Below are 19508 nucleotides of genomic sequence, written 5' to 3' on the forward strand. Positions count from 1 at the left end.
TAGGTATGTTAGTGTTTTCACCACACGGTACTGTTTCGGTTTTCTGCACTTCGTTTCTTGTTTTGTATTTCAGTGTTCAGTTTTGGTTTTAATAAATCATCAGGAGCACGAACGACTCTGCATATTGGTCCGATCCTTCTCGCCTCTCCTCGTCCGATTAGGAGGACGATATAGACTATCGTAACACCCCAATTGCGTGGTATCCAATTGGTAGTTACAGTCTTGTCCCATCGCTGCAACTCCAGTACGGACTCGGGAGAAGCGAAGGTCGAGAGCCGTGAGTCCTCCGAAACACGACCCAGCCAAGCTGCACTGCTTCTTTACACAATGCCGCTTAATAACTTTTCATGTTCATAATTGTGAACTCTCTTCAAACAATTGCATGGTATTCCTTCACTGTAATAGCTACTGTAAATTGGACAGCGCAGTTAGATTAACAAGAATTTCAGCTTTCTGCCAGTAAAAGATATGTTTATGTCCTGGGAAATGTTCTTGTTACTTACAACCTCATGCTAATCGCATTAGCCTACATTAGCTCAACCGTCCCGTGGAAGGGACACCGATCCCAAAGAAGTTTTAACCCGGAAGTCAGCAATGTGTCAGAGGGAACATAGTACACCTGGCAACCATGTCAGTGTGCATGCACCCGGCCCACCACAGGAGTCGCTAGACCACGATGGGACAAGGACATCGCGGCTGGCCAAACCCTCCCCTAACAAGGATGACGCAGGGCCAATTGTGCGCCACCCCACGGGTCTCCCGGTCTGGGCGACAGATCCTGGACCCGAACCAGGATCTCTAGTGGCACACCACTGCGCCACTCGGGAGGCCCAGTCAATGCCATATTAAGGAAGTCCTTGATGCCTTGCTAGCATTAGACATTAAGAAATCTCAAGGGGCAGATCAGTTGGAACATGGTCTGTTAAAGTGTGCAGCGACCATCAATTCCTGCCTCAGTAACTCACATTTTAAATTTGACATTGTCTTCAGGAAGTATTCCCAAAGTATGGAAATATGCATATGTGTTGCCACTCCATGACAATTACCGACGGATTTCTAAGCTTCCTTGTCTAGCTAAGATTCTTGAGTCATTGGTAAATGTCTAGATTTGTTATTTTTTGACTGAGAAATGTATTTTCATTGTAAACCAATCAGGATTTAGACCAGGGCATTGCACTATTACAGCAACCACATTAGTTGTGAATGACCTTGTCAATGCTTTGTATGCTAAAATGAGTTGTGCTGCTTTGTTTATAGACCTGTCTAAGGCCTTTGATACTGTTGATTGTGGTATTTTGTTGAAGAAATTGTCATCGATAGGCCTTGGCTTTGCCGCATGTTCTTGGTTTCGTGACTATCTTAGAGACAGAACTATTGTGTTGAGTTAAGTCAGATTTTGAGTTAAAACCTGTTATGGCTGCAGGGGGCGTATTGAAAAACTGGAAAAAGGTGCCCATTTTCAAACGGCCTCTTACTCAATTTTTGCTCATACAATATGCATATTATTATTACTATTGGATAGAAATCTCTAGTTTCTAATCTCAGTCTCTAGTTTCTAAAACCGTTTGAATTATTTCTCTAAGTGGAACAGAACTGTTTTTACAGCCCATTTCCTATCCGGAAGTGAGATTTCCAAAAGCGATGTCTCTCTTCAAGAGCTTGTCTATAAAAGGGCATGTCACTTAGGACTGTAGAAACACGTCATACACCTTCCCCTGGGTGTCATGCGGAAGTGAGAGCAGAAATGACTTGATTATCTCATTCTGGGATTGAATACAACCTCTTGGAGTGAGAGTTGCGCACTTTATTTTTTTTCTTGGGCGCGAAATTGGACCTGGAATCGCCTCCTGGAAAACCCTCGTTATAGGTGAATATGATCTCTGGCTTCGATTTTATTTGATACATGTCACAATATCATCCTAAAGTATGTTTTTTCAATATAGTTTAATTATATTATTGAAATTTATTCTGGACTTTAGACGTGATGCATCGCAAGAATTTTTTCAAGAAGGAGAGGTTAGCACCGCACGGCCAGTGTGCTTGCTAATTCAAGAGGGAAATAGTTCGTTCTGGATCCAAATAAAGACGGTTCTGAACAAAGGACCCCTTGGAGAACATTCTGATGGAAGATCAACAAAGATAAGGACCCAATTTGGGATACTATTTCATATATCTGTCGAACTGTGCTATCGCTACCGTTTGACTAGAATCAATGCTGCTGTGTGTTAGCTATTGTAGTAAGCTAATATAACGATATATTGTGTTTTCGCTGTAAAACACTTCAAAAATCGGAAATATTGGCTGTATTCACAAGATCTTTGTCTTTCATTAGCTATCCACCATATATTTTTCTGAAATGTTTTATGATGTGTAATTAGTAGTTGACGTTGGTGTCTGTATTTTCTCTGGCTACTCCCGTGCGATTTCTGACTGTAGCTATGATGGTAGCAGTAATGTAAAACTGATTTATAGCTAAAATATGCACATTTTTTGAACAAAACATAGATTTATTGTGTAACATGTTATAGGACTGTCATCTGAGGTAGTTTTTTCTAGGTTATTTAGGTTGGTTCTAGGTTAGTTAGGTTGGCTTGTGCATGCTACTTGCATCCTACTTGTGCTGTGAAAAATGTCTGTCCTCTTTTTTATTTGGTGGTGAGCTAACATAAATATATGTGGTGTTTTCTCTGTAAAACATTTAAAAAATCGGACATGTTGGCTGGATTCACAAGATGTTTATCTTTCAAATGCTGTATTGGACTTGTTAATGTGTGAAAGTTAAATATTAAAAAAAAATAGATTTTGAATTTCGCGCCCTGCACTTGAGCTGGATGTTGTCATAGGTGTACCGGTGTCGGGCTGCAGCCATAACAGGTTATTAAGTCAGATTTTCTTGAAGTACATAAAGGTGTTCCACAGGGATCAGTATTTGAACCTGTTCTTTTTACGAATGGTCAATCTGTTAAAAATTGTGATCTTCATTTGTATGCGGATGACACTATTACGTATGCAATTGCTCAGACTGCTGATTTAGCTGTGTCAAGGTTACAGTCTGATTTTACAGCTGTTCAGGAAGCCTTTACGAATGTAAAGCTAAATCAGCAAAACTAAATACATGCTGTTTTCAAAGTCTTGTAAAAGTATCCGTTGGGTTACATCTTCACTCAAATCAAATCAAATTCTATTGGTCACATACACGTGTTTAGCAGATGTTATTGCAGGTGTAGCGAAATGCTTGTGCTTCTAGCTCTGACAGTGCAGTAATATCTAACAAGTAATATCTAACAGTTTCACAACATATACCCAAAATGCATGTAAATCTAAGTAAGGAATGGATTAAGAATATATATACATATATGTCAGAGCGGCATTGGACTAAGATACAGTTGCATAGTATAGAGTACAGTATATACATATGAGATGGGTGATGCAATATTTACAAACAATTAAAGTGACTAAAATATCGTAGAATAGTACTGTACTCTATACTGTACGTATGAAATGGGTGAAAACGTGACTAAGATAGCGTAGAATAGTGTAGAGTGCAGTTTATACACATGAGTTGAGTAACGCTAGAAAACGGAAATTGTTAAAGTGGCCAGTGATTCCTAATCTATGTCTAATCTATGCCTCTGATGTGCTAGTGATGGCTGTTTAGCAGTCTGATGGCCTTGAAATAGAAGCTGTTTTTCAATCTCTCTGTCCCAGATGTGATGCACCTGTACTGACCTCGCCGTCTGGATGATAGCGGGGTGAACAGGAGGGCAAGCAGTTTTCCCCCGGTAATGCGTTGGGCAGACCGTACCACCCTCTGGAGAGCTTTGCGATTGTGGGTGCAGTTGCCGTACCAGGCGGTGATACAGCCTGACAGGATGCTCTCAATTGTGCATCTGTAAAAGTTTGTGAGGGTTTTAAGTGTTAAGCCACATTTCTTTAGCCTCCTGAGGTTGAAGAGGCGCTGTTGCACCTTCTTCACCCCACTGTCCGTGTGGGTGGACCATTTCAGTTTGTCAGTGACGTGTACACTGAGGAACTTGAAGCTTTCCAGCTTTTCCACTGCGGTACCTGCTATTTCCTGAAGTCTACGATCATCTCCTTAGTTTTGTTGAGTGAGAGGTTATTTACCTGGCACCACTCCCAGAGCCCTCACCTCCTCCCTGCAGGCTGTCTCATCATTGTTGGTAATCAGGCGTACTACTGTTGTGTCATCTGCAAACTTCATGATTGAGTTGGAGGCGTGCTTGGCCACGCAGTCATGGGTGACCAGGGAGTACAGGAGGGGTCTGAGCACGCACCCTTATGGGGCCCCGGTGTTGAGGATCAGCGAAGAGGAGGTGTTGTTTCCTACCTTCACCACCTGGGGGCGACCCGTCTGGAATTCCAGGACAAAGTTGCACAGGGCGGTGTTCAGACCCAGGGATTCGAGCTTGATGTTGAGCTGGGAGGGTACTATGGTGTTGAATTCTGAGCTATAATCAATGAACAGCATAGGTATGCCTCTTGTCCAGATGGGACAGGGCAGTGTGCAGTGTGGTTGCGATTGCATCGTCTGTGGATCTATTGGGGCAGTAAGCAATTGAAGTGGGTCTAGGGTGGCAGGTAAGGTGGAGGTGATATGATCCTTGACTAGTCTCTCAAAGCACTTCATGATGACAGAGGTGAGTGCTATGGGGCGATAGTAATTTAGTTCAATTAACTTTGCTTTCTTGGGAACAGGGACAATGGTGGCCATCTTGAAGCATGTGGACTGGGAAAGGGAGAGATTGAATATATCTGGTCTGCACATGCTCTGAGGACGCGTCTAGGGATACCATCTGGGCCAGCAGCCTTGCGATGGTTAACACGCTTAACCTGTCTAGCCCCACTGAAAAGGCAGCGAAATTCAAAAAATATTTTTTGGAAATATTTAACTTTCACACATTAACAAGTCCAATACAGCAAATGAAAGATAAACATCTTGTGAATCCAGCCAACATCTCCGATTTTTAAAAATGTTTTACAGCGAAAACACCACGTATATTTATGTTAGCTCACCACCAAATACAAAAAAGCACAGACATTTCTTTCACAGCACAGGTAGCTTGCACAAAACCCCCAAATAGAGATAGAATTAGTCACTAACCAAGAAACAACTTCATCAGATGACAGTCTTATAACATGTTATACAATAAATCTATGTTTTGTTTGAAAAATTTGCATATTTCAGGTATAAATCATAGTTTTACATTGCAGCTACAATCACAAATAGCACCGAAGCAGCAAGAATAACTACAGAGAGCAACGTGAAATACCTAAATACTCATCATAAAACATTTATGAAAAATACATGGTGTACAGCAAATGAAAGATAAACATCTTGTGAATCCAGCCAATATTTCAGATTTTCTAACTGTTTTACAGCGAAAACACAATATAGCATTATATTAGCGTACCACAATAGCCAACCACACAACCGCATTCATTCACCGCAAAGGTAGCGATCGCAAAAAAACAGCAAAAGATATAAAATCATTCACTAACCTTGACAAACTTCATCAGATGACAGTCCTATAACATCATGTTACACAATACATATATGTTTTGTTTGAAAATGTGCATATTTAGCGGTACAAATCGTGGTTTTACAATGTGAATACGTAGCCAAACTGCACAAAATTATCCGGATATATTTCTGACACTCACCTAATCTAATCAAAGAACTTATCATAAACTTTACTAAAAAATGCATGTTGTACAGCAAATGAAAGATACACTAGTTCTTAATGCAATCGCCATGTTAGAATTCTAAAAATAACTTTAGTACGACATACAGCTTACGTTATAGCGAGACAGCGCCTGCAATGAGGGCGGAAGATAGTACTAAACATTTTCCACAGAAATACGAAATAACATCATAAATGGTTCCTACTTTTGCTGAGCTTCCATCAGAATCTTGTACAAGGAGTCCTTTGTCCAGAATAATCGTTGTTTGGTGTTAGAATGTCCTCTTCTCCTGTCGAATTAGCAACCAAAGCTAGCCAAGTGGCGCGAAGTTGTCCATCTTCACCAAACGCAGAGAACTGAAAACGCCAAAACTCCCGATAAACGTTCAATAATCTGATAAAACTATATTGAAAAAACATACTTTACAATGATATTATCACATGTATCAAATAAAATCAAAGCCGGAGATATTAGCCGTCTATACTGAAAGCTTTTCAGAAGGCAATCCAGGGTTTCTTCCCGCGCCTTGCTGAACAAAGGAAATTTGGGGTCACGTCATTCCAAGAGCTCTTGTTCGACCTCAGATCAAGCTAGACACCCCATTCCACCTACCACTGCCTGTTGACATCTATTGGAAGGCGTATGAAGTGCATGTATATCCATAGATTTCAAGCAAATGAATTAGGAAGGCCCTGGAACAGAGCCTCGATTTCAGATTTTTCACTTCCTGACAGGAAGTAAGTTCTTTTTTACTCACAGATATAATTCAAACGGTTTTAGAAATTTGAGAGTGTTTTCTATCCAATAGTAATAATATGCATATTGTACGATCTAGAATAGAGTACGAGGCCGTTTAAATTGGGCACGATTTTTTCCCAATGTGAAAATAGCGCCCCCTAACCCAAAGAAGTTAAACCTCTTACTCACATCAGCCACGGAGAAGGAGAGCCCACAGTCCTTGATAGCGGGCCACGTCGGTGGCACTGTATTATCCTCAAATCGAGCGAAGAAGGTGTTCAGCCTGTCCGGATGCAAGACGTCGGTGTCCGCGACTTCGCTGGTTTTTCTTTTAGAATCCGTGATTGTCTGTAGACCCTGCCACATACGTCTGGTGTCTGAGCCATTGAACTTGGACTCAACTTTGTCCCTATACCGACGTTTAGCCTGCTTGATTGCTTTGCCAAGGGAATTACTACACTGTTTGTATTCTTCCATATTCCCGGAGTTCTTGCCCTGGTTAAATGCGGTGTTTCACGCTTTCAGTTTTGTGTGAATGCTCCCATCTATCCACAGTCTCTGGTTGGGGTAGGTTTCAATATTCACAGTGGGTACAACATCTCCTATGCACTCCTTAAATGGTTATGTAATTGAACAAGTCCCTGCATACAAATACCTTAGTATTTGGATACACAATGATCTATCGTTTAAGAAACATAAAAATTAGGTTGTTAAACTTGTAAATGTAAAGTGGGTTTCTTACATAGAAATAAAGCTTGTTGTTCTCTGGCTAGCAGGAAGCGAATTGTAGAATCAATTTGTCTACCTGTTCTTGACTATGGTGATGCCATCTACCGAAGTAAAACTGACTGTACTCTATAATCCGTTGATTCACCCTTCATTTTATTACATCTGACATTTTTAATACTCATCACTGCATCCTTTACCAAAAAGTTTGCTGGACCTCTTTAAAAGACACATAGATCACGTTATTACAAAATATATATATATAAAGCACCTACTCCACAAGCTTCCAACATACTTAACATCTTTGCTGAAATTTAGAATTTTAGGTTATAATAGAAGGTCACAGACTTGATTTATGAGGATGACTTCCTTGGTAACCACAGAGTTCGGGAGATCTGCTTTTTCATATCAGGCACCTCATGTGTGGAATAGTCTCCAGTTGGCACTTCGTTTGAATGATTTGGTGTCCCTGGGTCAATTTAGGAAATTGGTTAAGGATTTTTATAGTGGTGAATCTGTTTGTTTTATTTGATTATAATGGCTAATGTGTATATTGTATGTATATTGTGTATATTTTGTGTCTTTGTATATAATTGTGTGTGTGCTGATGTGACTGTTGTTTCGAAGGCATGTTTGTGAAAGAGACCTAGGTCTCAATGTGTCTCCCTGGTTAAACAAACGTTTAAAAATATATATATATATTTTAAATTCACAGCTACACAAACACAGCTACACACACAGCCTCACAGAAAGCGACGCACACCTAGCTAAATACACACACAGCTACAAACTCCATCTGACCTTGTATCCGTTCTCCTTGGCGAAGCTGAGAATGACTTCTCTACGTTCTATAGTTGTGTTGGTGGCATCAAACACCTGAGGGCATGTACATCATACTGTTTCATACTAGTTCATCTAAATTCAAACTGGTTCAAATAGATCACAGGTGTTAAACTCGTTCCTTTAAACCCTCCATGGAATGAGTTTGGCACCCCTGATATACACCATACTGGTTCAAACAGTATAATGTAGGTTCATATACATCATAGTGCTTAATGCTGTATATATCAGGGATGGGCAAATGGCATTTTGTAGGCCTGCGGATAATCCCCCCGATCACTATTTTTTTTTACCCAGTCGGGGTCTCAAATTACTGTTGAGCATAAGAATAGGTGCAATTTCCAAATTTGGTTGTGCATCAGCATTTTTTTCTCAATGACTGAAAGTCACTCAATTAGTCAGCACATTTTTTTTAGATTGGTAAGTTAGTCTAGCCAGCTATCTAAACTTGAAGTAATCATGGTCGAATTACTGAACGTAAAATAAAAAACGGAAAACATTTCTCTCCAGCCTAGGGCAAAATGTGTAGAATTGCAGGAAATTTGCTGTAAAACTGCTAATTTGTCTGTCTGCCCAATGTAAAAATGAGTAGAATTGCATGAAATGTTTTATAAAATTGCTAAATCTTATCTCCGCATTCAAGAGGGGGGCCACTAAAATGTTTTGCTTGCAAGGTGGGGTGGGACCCCCAACAAAATTTCACTTAGGACCCCCAAAAGGCTAGGGCCTTTTCGGGATCCACAGAAGCAATGTACACACTGCATGTGTGGGTATGGATGTCGGTACGCAGACCCGCTAGCCACTGCGGCCCCTCATGATGAGTTCAGAGTTTTTGTGACCCCCACCCCCATCAAAGTTGCCCATCCCTGATATAGATTAATATTGCTTTATACTAGTTCATACAGTATGTATTCGTATAGGTCCATATACATTGGAGTTTGGAATTATTGAAACCCTTGATAAAGATGAGCAAAAATTACTGTATAAAATCAAATAATGTTGGTCTAAGATCTCTCCAAATGTGTTCTCCGTTCTCATAAAACATTTTAGAAAAAGGCTCAGTGCCGTTATTCTAGCAAGGTCAGGTATTAAAAGGTATTGAAAACAGGGGTTCCAATCATTTTGACCCCTACCTTTTTGAAAAAATATACATTACTTGTTAAACCATATCTCTGTCTCTGAGGGATTGTATTAGCATAAAACAATATAGTTTCCCCATTTTGTTGTGTATACAATATAGCTCAGTATTTTAATAATATATTTTATACAGTAATTGTTGCTCATCCTTATCAAGGGTGTCAATAATTTTGAACCACATTGTAGGTTCATGAAGATCCCATCATTTCATAAGATTCCATGATGGTTACTCACTGCCACCTGTCCTTGTTCCTGCATGAAGTAGGCACACACATCCTTCAGAGCCGCAATGGCACAGGCCCTACACACAATCACGCACGTGCGCAGACACAAACACACACAGTGAGCTTGCATCATACTCTTAGGACAGACTAATTCATATTCTAACAGACTGTCTGGTCGGTTCATTCTCATAACAGGCTATCATTCGTTTATACTCTGATAACAGGCTTTGTGATTGGTTCATACTTGCGTATCTTCATGGCTTCTTGGTTGTCAGGTCTAAAGAACTCATAGCTCTTATAGGACTGGGTCGCATCCCGCCGGTACTGACCTACATTAAAAACTGGAGAGGACAGGACCACATGTACACACATTCACACACACACACACACACACACACACACACACACACACACACACACACACACACACACACACACACACACACACACACACACACACACACACACACACACACACACACACACACACACACACACACTGGTGAACATTTTGTGTTGTGTTTTTTTTTGTACCATCATTTCATCAGGTAGGTTGACTGAGAACACATTCTCATTTTCAGCAATGACTTGGAGAATACTTACAGGGGAGAGGTGGGGGGGATGAATGAGCCAATTGGAAGCTGGGGATGATTAGGGGGGCTATGATGGTATAAGGGCTAGATTGGGAATTTAGCCAGGACACCAGGGTTAACAGGGTTAACACAGAGAGTCAGGACACCCGTTTAACATCCCATCTGAAAGACTGCACCCTACACACGGTAATGTCCCCAATCACTGCCCTGGGGCATTGGAATCTTTTTTGGGGACCAGAGGAAAGAGTTGCTCCTACTGGCCCTCCAAAACAACTTCCATCCAGGGACCGACTAACCCTGCTTAGCGACAGAGGCAAGTGGGATGCAGGGTGGTGTGCTGCTGGTATGCTGCTGTGGTGGTTTGTTGTGATGTGATGTGTTGTGGTACCTTTAGATGGAACTCCTATCCAGTTGAGGTATTTAGTTAACGTGTTGTGTTGTGTTGTCCTGTGCTGTGCTGTGTTGTTTTGTCTTGTGGTGTGTGGTCTTGTGTTGTCTTGTGTTGTGGTGTGTTGTCTTGTCTGGTATTGTGTTGTGTTGTGTTGTGTTGTGTTGTTTTGTCTTGTGTGGTATTGTGATGTGTTGTGGTACCTTTAGTTGGAACTCCTATCCAGTTGAGATATCTGGTTAACATCTTGTGTTGTATTGTGTTGTATTGTGGTGTGTTGTGGTCTGCTGTGTTGGGTTGTTTTGTGTTGTGTTGTCCTGTGCTGTGTTGTGTTGTGTGGTCTTGTCAAATCAAATTGTATTTGTCACATGCTCCGAATACAATATGTGTGGACCACACAACGTGAAATGGTTACTTACAAGTCCTTAACCAACAATGCAGTTTGAAGAAAAATAAATGTTAAGTAAAAAATAGATAAGTAAAAATAAAGAGAGCAGCAGTTTAAAATTAAAGAGCAGCAGTTAAATAACAGTAGCGAGGCTATATACAGGGGGTACCGGTACAGAGTCAATATGCGGGGGCACAGGTTAGTCGAGGTAATTGAGGTAATATGTACATGTAGGGGGAGTTAAAGTGACTATGCATAGATGATAAACAGAGAGTAGTAGCAGCGTAAAAGAGGGGGGGCAATGCAAATAGTCTGGGTAGCCATTTGATTAGCTGTTCAGGAGACTTATGGCTTGGGGGTAGAAGTTGTTAAGAAGCCTTTTGGACCTAGACTTGGCATATCTGTTGTGTTGTCTTGTGTTGTATTGTGTTGTGTGGTATTTTGTTGTTGTGTGGTATTGTGTTGTTTTGTGTTGTGTTGTGTAGTGTTGTTTTGTGTTGTGTTGTTGTACCTTTAGTTGGAACTCCTATATAGTTGAGGTATCTGGTTAAATGTTTGTGTTGTCTTCTGTTTTGTTGTGTTGTCTTGAGTTGTATTGTATTGTGTTGTGGTGTGTTGTCTAGTCTTGTGGTGTGTTGTGTTGTCTTGTCATGTGTTGTGGTACCTTTAGTTGGAACTCCTATCCAGTTAAAGTATCTCGTCAACTAATTGTATTGTGGTGTGTTGTCCTGTGCTGTGTTGTGCTGCTGTGGTGTGTTGTGTTGTGTTGTCTTGAGTTGTGGTGTGTGGTCTTGTCTTGTAATGCTTTGTGATATTGTGTTGTGTTGTTGTGTTCAGTTGTGTTGTGGTGTGGTCTTGTGTTCTATTGTTTTCGGTTGTGTTCAGTTGTATTGTCTAGTGTTGTTTTGTGTTGTGTTGTTGTCTTCTGTTTTGCTGTGGTGTGTTGTCTTGTATTCTATTATCTTGTGGTACCTTTAGTTGGAACTCCAGTTGATGTATCTGGTTAACTTCTGTTGAGTTATCTTTTGCTGTCTTGTGTGGTATTGTGTTATGGTTTGTTGTGTAGTGTTGTACTTGTGTTGTGTAGGGTTGTCTTGTGTTTTATTGTGTTGTGGTGTGTTCGGTTGTGTTGTCTGGTGTTGTGATACGTTATGTTGTCTTGTGTTGTATTTTGTTGTGTTGTGGTATCTTTAGTTGGAACTCCTAGCTGATGTATCTGGTTACCTTCTCCTGTTGTGTTGTGTTATGTTGTGTTATCCTGTGTTGTGTTGTTTTGTCTTGTGGTGTGTTGTGTTGTGTGGTATTGTATTGAGTTGTGTTACCTTTAGTTGAAACTCCTATCCAATTGAGGTATTTGTTTAACGTGTTGTGTGACATTGTTTTGTGTTGTGTGGTATTGGGGTGTGTTGTGTTGTGGTACCATTAGTTGGAATTTCTTTTCAGTGAAGGTAGCTGTTTTAATTTTTTAATTTAATTTATTTATATAGAGTACCAGTCAAAAGTTTGGACACACCTAATCATTCAAGGGTTTTTCTAAACATATGGAATCATGTAGTAACCAAAAAAGTATTAAACAAATCAAAATATATTTTATATTTTAATTCTTCAAACTGGCCACCCTTTGCCTTGATGACAGCTTTTCACACTCTTAGCATTCTCTCAACCAGCTTCACAAGGAAAGCTTTTCCAATAGTCTTGAAGGAGTTCCCACATGCGTTGAGCACTTGTTGGCTGTTTTCCTTCACGCTGCAGTTCAACTCATCCCAAACCACCTCAATTGGGTCCAGGTCGGGTGATTGTGGAGGCCAGGTCATCTGATGCAGCACTCCATCAATCATCTTCTTGGTCAAATAGCCCTTACACAGCCTGGAGGTGCGTTGGGTCATTGTACTGTTGAAAAACAAATTATAGTCCCACTAACTGCATACCAGATGGGATGGCGTATCACTGCATAATGCTGTGGTAGACATGCTGGCTAAGTGTGCCTTGAATTCTAAATAAAATCACAGACAGTGTCACCAGAAAAGCACCCCCACACCATCACACCTCCTCCTCTATGCTTCACGGTGGGAACCACACATGCGGAGATCATTCATTAGCCTACTCTGCGTCTCACAAAGACACTGCGGTTGGAACCAAAAGTGTCAAATTTGGACACATCAGACCAAAGGACAGATTTCCACCAATCGAATGTCTATTGCTCGTGTTTCTTGGCCCAAGCAAGTCTCTTATTTTTATTGGTGTCCTTTAGTAGTGTTTTATTTGCAGCAATTCAACCATGAAGGCCTGATTCATGCAGTCTCCCCTGAACAGTTGATGTTGAGATGTGTCTGTTATTTGAACTTATTTGAACTCTGTTATTTGGGCTGCAATCTGAGGTGTAGTTATTCTAATGAACTGATCCTATGCAGCAGAGGTAACTCTGGGTTTTCCTTTCCTGTGGCAGACCTCATGAGATCCAGTTTCATCATAGCGCTTGATGTTTTTTGCGACTACACTTGAAGAAACTTTTAAAGTTGTTGTAATTTTTCGGATTGACTGACCTTCGTGTCTTGATGGACTGTCGTTCCTCTTTGTTTATTTGAGCTGTTCTTGCCATAATATGGACTTGGTCTTTTACCAAATAGGACTATCTTCTGTAGACCATCCCTACCTTGTCACAACACAATTGATTGGCTCAAAAACATTCAGAAGGAAAGAAATTCCACAAATTAACTTTGAACAAGTCACACCTGTTAACTGAAATGCATTCCAGGTGACTACCTCATGATGCTTGAAGCTGGTTGAGAGAATGCCAAGAGTGTGTAAAATTGTCATCAAGGCAAAGGGTGGCTAATTTGTTTTGTTTAACACTTTTTTGGTTACTACATGATTCCGTATGTGTTATTTCATCGATTTGAGGTCTTCACTATTATTCTAAAATGTAAAAATATAGAAAAATCCTTGAATGAGTAGCTGTGTCCAAACTTTTGACTGGTACTGTAGCTGTACCATGATATTTGCACTGCTACTAGGTAACCCCCCAATTGTTCTCCACAATCCCACCCAGTAAAGCCCCTCCCCATCCCAAGTTGGGTTGTCGTCCCAGCAGGCCACCCCTGTCCTTTCGGATCCCTGTTCTGCCTGAGAACAGAAGCAGATCAACCGCTAAAAGCATTTCCAATGCCCTCACCTCCATTTTCTTTAAATATAGCTATTAAAAAACTATATGTAATAAAAAATCTTGTGTATCTTAATTTCCATTATTAACAATTAATATAATTAATAATAATGTTGACAGTTCATGCAAAATATTGTTACCTATAACCAGGATTGTCATTGCATTACATTTTTACAATTATTTTAGCAAACAATTATTGTGATTCATCCTGTATTGTTCCTAACATCCTTACCCCCTAGCAACAGATGTGGGACACACACACACACACATCATGGTTCCACCTGTGACCGGAGGGCAGCAGAGACCGTCTTAGAGACATTAACGACACTCAGGTGTGTCCAATTTACTCATTATTATTTCCCTGTTAAGGATAAACATAATACTTTACTGAGAAACGGTAGCCGTAAGACCAGAGTACACTTGAAAAAACAACAAACACTAAGTCTCAAACTCACTCAGGAAACGAAAGCACACTGTAAACAATTCAAGCTTCTGCAAAGGACACAGAAAACACACCTCTTAATGGCTGGGGGGCAGTATTGAGTAGCCTGGATGAATAAGGTGCCCAGAGTAAACTGACTGCTACTCAGGCCCAGAAGCTAAAATATGCATAATCTGACACTGTGGTGGGATTAACAACAAGATTAAATTTAAAATGGTGTAAAATACTTGTATGTTTGAGGAATTTTAATTGCGCCCTGCACTTTCACTGGCTGTTGTCATATCGATGCCGTTAACGGGATCAGCCGTAAGAAGTTCACTTCTTTGGGATAGGGGGCGGTATTTTGACGTCCGGATGAAAAGCGTGCCCAAAGTAAACGCCTGCTACTCAAGCCCAGAAGCTAGGATATGCATATATGCATATTGGTATATCTGGATAGAAAACACTCTGAAGTTCCTAAAACTGTTCAAATAATGTCTGTGAGTTTAACAGAACTGAAATGGCAGGCGAAACCCAGAGGACAAACCTTAAAAAATGAAATAAAAAAGGCATACCACTGATTTCAATGCTTGGCACTTTTATAATAGAGCGAAATGGTCCCCGATTGCAGTTCCTAGGGCTTCCACCAGATGTCAATAGTCTTTAGAAAGAGTTTCAGGCTGGTTTTTGGAAAAATTAGGGAGAAGTTGTAGTTTTTCTAAGTGGCTCCCCTTTTGGCTGTAGTGTTTCCAAGCGCATGGCCGAGAGAGTGCGTTCTTTTTGTTTATCTCCGGTAAAGACAATAACGTTTCTCCGTCCTAAATTGTATCGTTTATTTGTGTTTTAGGGTACCTAAGGATTGATTATAAACGTTGATTGACTTGTTTGGATAAGTTTATTGGTAACGTTTGGGATTCATTTTGTATGCATTTTGAAGGAAGGAAACCGAGTGGATTATTGACTGAAGTGCGCCAGCTAAACTGAGTTTTTATGGATATAAAGAAGGAATTCATCGAACAAAAGGACCCTTATATCGCTATTTCTGACTTTCGTGTCGCAACTCCCTGGTTGAAAATTATTTGTTATGCATTTGTTAGCTGGACGCTGTCCTCAGATAATCACATGGTTTGCATTCGCCGTAAAGGCTTTTTGAAATCTGACACCTTGGCTGGATTAACTTCTACTGGGTCACAATCCCGGATCCGGGAGCATCCTCATCAGTAAAAAGCTGACTAGCATAGCCTAGCATAGCGCCACAAGTAAATACTAGCATATAAATATCATGAAATCACAAGTCCAAGACACCAAATGAAAGATACACATCTTGTGAATCCAGCCATCATTTCCGATTTTTAAAATGTTTTACAGCGAAAACACAATATGTATTTCTATTAGCTAACCACAATAGCAAAAGACTCAACCGCATATTTTCACAATTTTTTACCGCATAGGTAGCTATCACAAATTCGACCAAATAGAGATATAATTAGTCACTAACCAAGAAACAACTTCATCAGATGACAGTCTTATAACATGTTATACAATAAATCTATGTTTTGTTCGAAAAATTTGCATATTTCAGGTATAAATCATAGTTTTACATTGCAGCTACAATCACAAATGTCACCAAAGCAGCTAGAATAACTACAGAGAGCAACGTGAAATATCTAAATACTCATCATAAAACATTTATGAAAAATACATGGTGTACAGCAAATGAAAGACAAACATCTTGTGAATCCAGCCAATATTTCAGATTTTTTAAGTGTTTTACAGCGAAAACACAATATAGCATTATATTAGCTTACTACAATAGCCAACCACACAACCGCATTCATTCACCGCAAAGGTAGCGATCGCAAAAAAACAGCAAAAGATATAAAATGATTCACTAACCTTGACAAACTTCATCAGATGACAGTCCTATAACATCATGTTACACAATACATATATGTTTTGTTTACATATATGTACATATGTGCATATTTAGCGGTACAAATCGTGGTTTTACAATGTGAATACGTAGTCAAAATGCACAAAATTGTCCGGAGATATCTTGAACAGTCACCTAATCTAATCAAATAACTCATCATAAACTTTACTAAAAAATGCATGTTGTACAGCAAATGAAAGATACACTAGTTCTTAATGCAACCGCTGTGTTAGATTTTTAAAAATAACTTTAGTACGACATACAGCTTACGTTATAGCGAGACAGCGCCTAAAATAAGGGCGGAAAATATGACTAAACATTTTCCACAGAAATACAAAATAACATCATAAATGGTTCCTACTTTTGCTGAGCTTCCATCAGAATCTTGTACAAGGAGTCCTTTGTCCAGAATAATCGTTGTTTGGTTTTAGAATGTCCTCTTCTCCTGTCGAATTAGCAACCATAGCTAGCCATGTGGCGCAAACGTGGCCAACTTCACATGACGCAAAGAAAAGAAAATTCCAAAACTCGCAATAAACGTTCAATAAACTGATATAACTCGATTTAAAAAACTACTTTATGATGTTTTTATCACATTTATCAAATAAAATCAGAGCCGGAGATATCTAACGTGTATACCGAAAGCTTTTCAGAAGGCAATCTCGGGTTCCTTCTCGCGCCTTCCAAGACAATGACATTTCCAGACACGTCATTCCAAAAGCTCTTGTTCGGCCTCAGATCAAGCTAGACACCCCATTCCACCTCTCACTGCATGTTGACATCTAGTGGAAGGCGTATGCAGTGCATGTAGATCCATAGATTTCAGGCAAATTAATAGGAAGACCCTGGAACAGAGCCTCGATTTCAGATTTTTCACTTCCTGTCAGGAAGTTTGCTGGAAAATGAGTTCTGTTTTACTCACAGATATAATTCAAACGGTTTTAGAAACTAGAGAGTGTTTTCTATCCAATAGTAATAATAATATGCATATTGTACGAGCAAGAATAGAGTACGAGGCAGTTTAATTTGGGCACGATTTTTTACAAAGTGAAAATAGCGCCCCCCTATTGACAAATTTGAGGCGGTCACCATCTTGTCCCACTCAAGCAGGTCCAGAAGTTCCGTCAATTTTTACAAGCAGAGCCTCTCACGGTCCTAACCCGCAAGTCTCAAACCCGTCTTTGCTGGACTTCTGAGGATGAGAGGGCATTCATGGAGCTCAAGGCACATTTCACTTCTGGACCCATCTTTGTTCATCCTAGTCGTCCCTTTGTGGTAGGGGTGGACGCCTCGGACACTGGCACAGGTGCGGTCCTTTTACAATGAAAGGAGGAGGACAAGAAACTGCAGCCATTCGCCTTTATCTCCAAGCGGTTCTCACCAGCAGAACGCAACTACGATGTAGGCAACCGGGAGCTTTGGCAGTTAAGTGGACCCTTGAGGGGTGGAGACACTGGTTGGAAGGGGCACCTCATCCTTTCGTGATCTGGACGGACCATAAGAACTTGGTCTCCATTCAAGAAGCCAAGAAGTTGCACGCTCGCCAGGCTAGGTGGGCTCTGTTTTTTAACATGTTCGATTTCACACTAGCCTATCGCCCGTGATCCAAGAACCAGAAAGCAGACACCCTGTCCCACCTACACAATGTCTCTAACAAGGAGAGGGACTGCAAACTCATCATCCTCAGCTTCCACATTGTGGCCCCTGTGAAATGGAGTATGGGACCAGCCGGACCTGGTCCCACCTGTCCGTAGACTTTATCACAGGGTCACCTCCATCTCAAGGGCTTACCACTATCCTGGTAGTCAGTTCCCCAAGGCAGCCCATTTCATTGCCTTACCCAAGTTGCCCTCAGCGAAGGATACCGCTGATCTCATGATTACCCATGTCTTTCGACTACACGGACTTCCCTACATAAGGGACGCATGAAAATCCTCATTAATCATAGGGCAAATGGATGGTCCTTAGATATCCGCGGGTGCTATTAAAATAGGACGACGGCCTCAGGTCACCCCCCCCCCCCCCCCCCCCCCCCCAAGGCCTGGTCTTCCAGGAAGTCATAAAAGAGTTTCCAAGACACTTGGTTTCCAAGATATACATGTATTTTAGATTTGTTTCTGCTGTACAGGAAAATTCCACCAGATGGCAACTGACTGTATATGGCAAATTTACATTTCATAACCAAATGGACATTTCTTGTAAACGGTACAGACTTCAAAGACGAATAATCACAAGACTAGGTGCATTGAAACGTCCTCGGTCCATAGAGACGGACCACACAAGTTTCAGTCCGATAGCTCTTTCAGGACCCCGTAGCAACGCATGAAAAAAGGGAATTTTCAGCACTAATTAACTTTTTGGGGATAGGGGGTAGCATTTTCACTTTTGGATGAATAGCGTGCCCAGAGTGAACTGCCTCCTACTCTGTCCCAGATGCTAATATATGCATATTATTAGTAGTATTGGAAAGAAAACACTCTGAAGTTTCTAAAACTGTTTGAATGATGTCTGTGAGTATAACAGAACTCATATGGCAGGCAAAAACCTGAGAAAAAATCCAACCAGGAAGTGGGAAATCTGAGGTTTGTAGGTTTTCAAGTCTTTGCCTATCCAATATACAGTGTAAAATTTGGTCCACTTCCTAAGGCTTCCACTAGATGTCAACAGTCTTTAGAACCTTGTTTCAGGCTTCTACTGTGAAGGAGGAGAGAATAAGAGCTGATTGAGTACGAAGTCTGGCAGAATGCCATGAGCTCAGTCTCGCTCGCGCCTGTGAGAGTTAGCTGCGTTCCATTGCATTTTTACAGACAAAGGAATTCTCCGGTTGGAACATTGCTGAAGATTTATTTAAACATCCTAAAGATTGATTCTATACATCGTTTGACATGTTTCTACAAACTGTAACGGAACTTTTTAACTCTTCGTCTGGATCTAGTGCTCGCGCCTCATGAATTTGGATTTGTGAACTGAACGCGCAAACAAAAAGGAGATATTTGGACATAAATTATGGACTTTATCGAACAAAACAAACATTTATTGTGGAACTGGGATTCCTGGGAGTGCATTCTGATGAAGATCATCAAAGGGAAGTGAATATTTATAATGCTATTTCTGTAATGTGCTTTTTCCGTAAAGCTTTTTTGAAATCTGACACAGCTGTTATATTAAAAACTGACTTATTTACAGAGGGTTGAATGCGGTGTTTTCACTAACTGTAGAGATTTAAATATATCTTTTTAGGGTAATTTTATCAACTT

The 19508-nt window shown here is 40.5% G+C and overlaps 1 protein-coding gene across 2 annotated transcripts in view; it reads right to left on the bottom strand.

The window, feature by feature from the left end:
* LOC139534250 (6-phosphofructo-2-kinase/fructose-2,6-bisphosphatase-like) overlaps positions 1-19508 on the bottom strand; it is an 82254-nt gene that overhangs the window by 55685 nt on the left and 7061 nt on the right. The window contains exons 3-5 of one of the 2 annotated variants that reach the window (XM_071333249.1): positions 9613-9709; positions 9379-9445; positions 7969-8043 (exon numbers count right to left, since the gene is read on the bottom strand). In XM_071333249.1, the coding sequence (XP_071189350.1) occupies positions 7969-8043; positions 9379-9445; positions 9613-9709 (239 nt within the window). Of the gene's footprint in view, positions 1-6630; positions 7576-7968; positions 8044-9378; positions 9446-9612; positions 9710-19508 lie in introns of those variants that run through there. The other variant, XM_071333250.1, reaches the window with a different exon arrangement.

Source organism: Salvelinus alpinus, chromosome 11 (assembly GCF_045679555.1).
Source record: "Salvelinus alpinus chromosome 11, SLU_Salpinus.1, whole genome shotgun sequence".
NCBI lineage: Eukaryota > Metazoa > Chordata > Actinopteri > Salmoniformes > Salmonidae > Salvelinus > Salvelinus alpinus.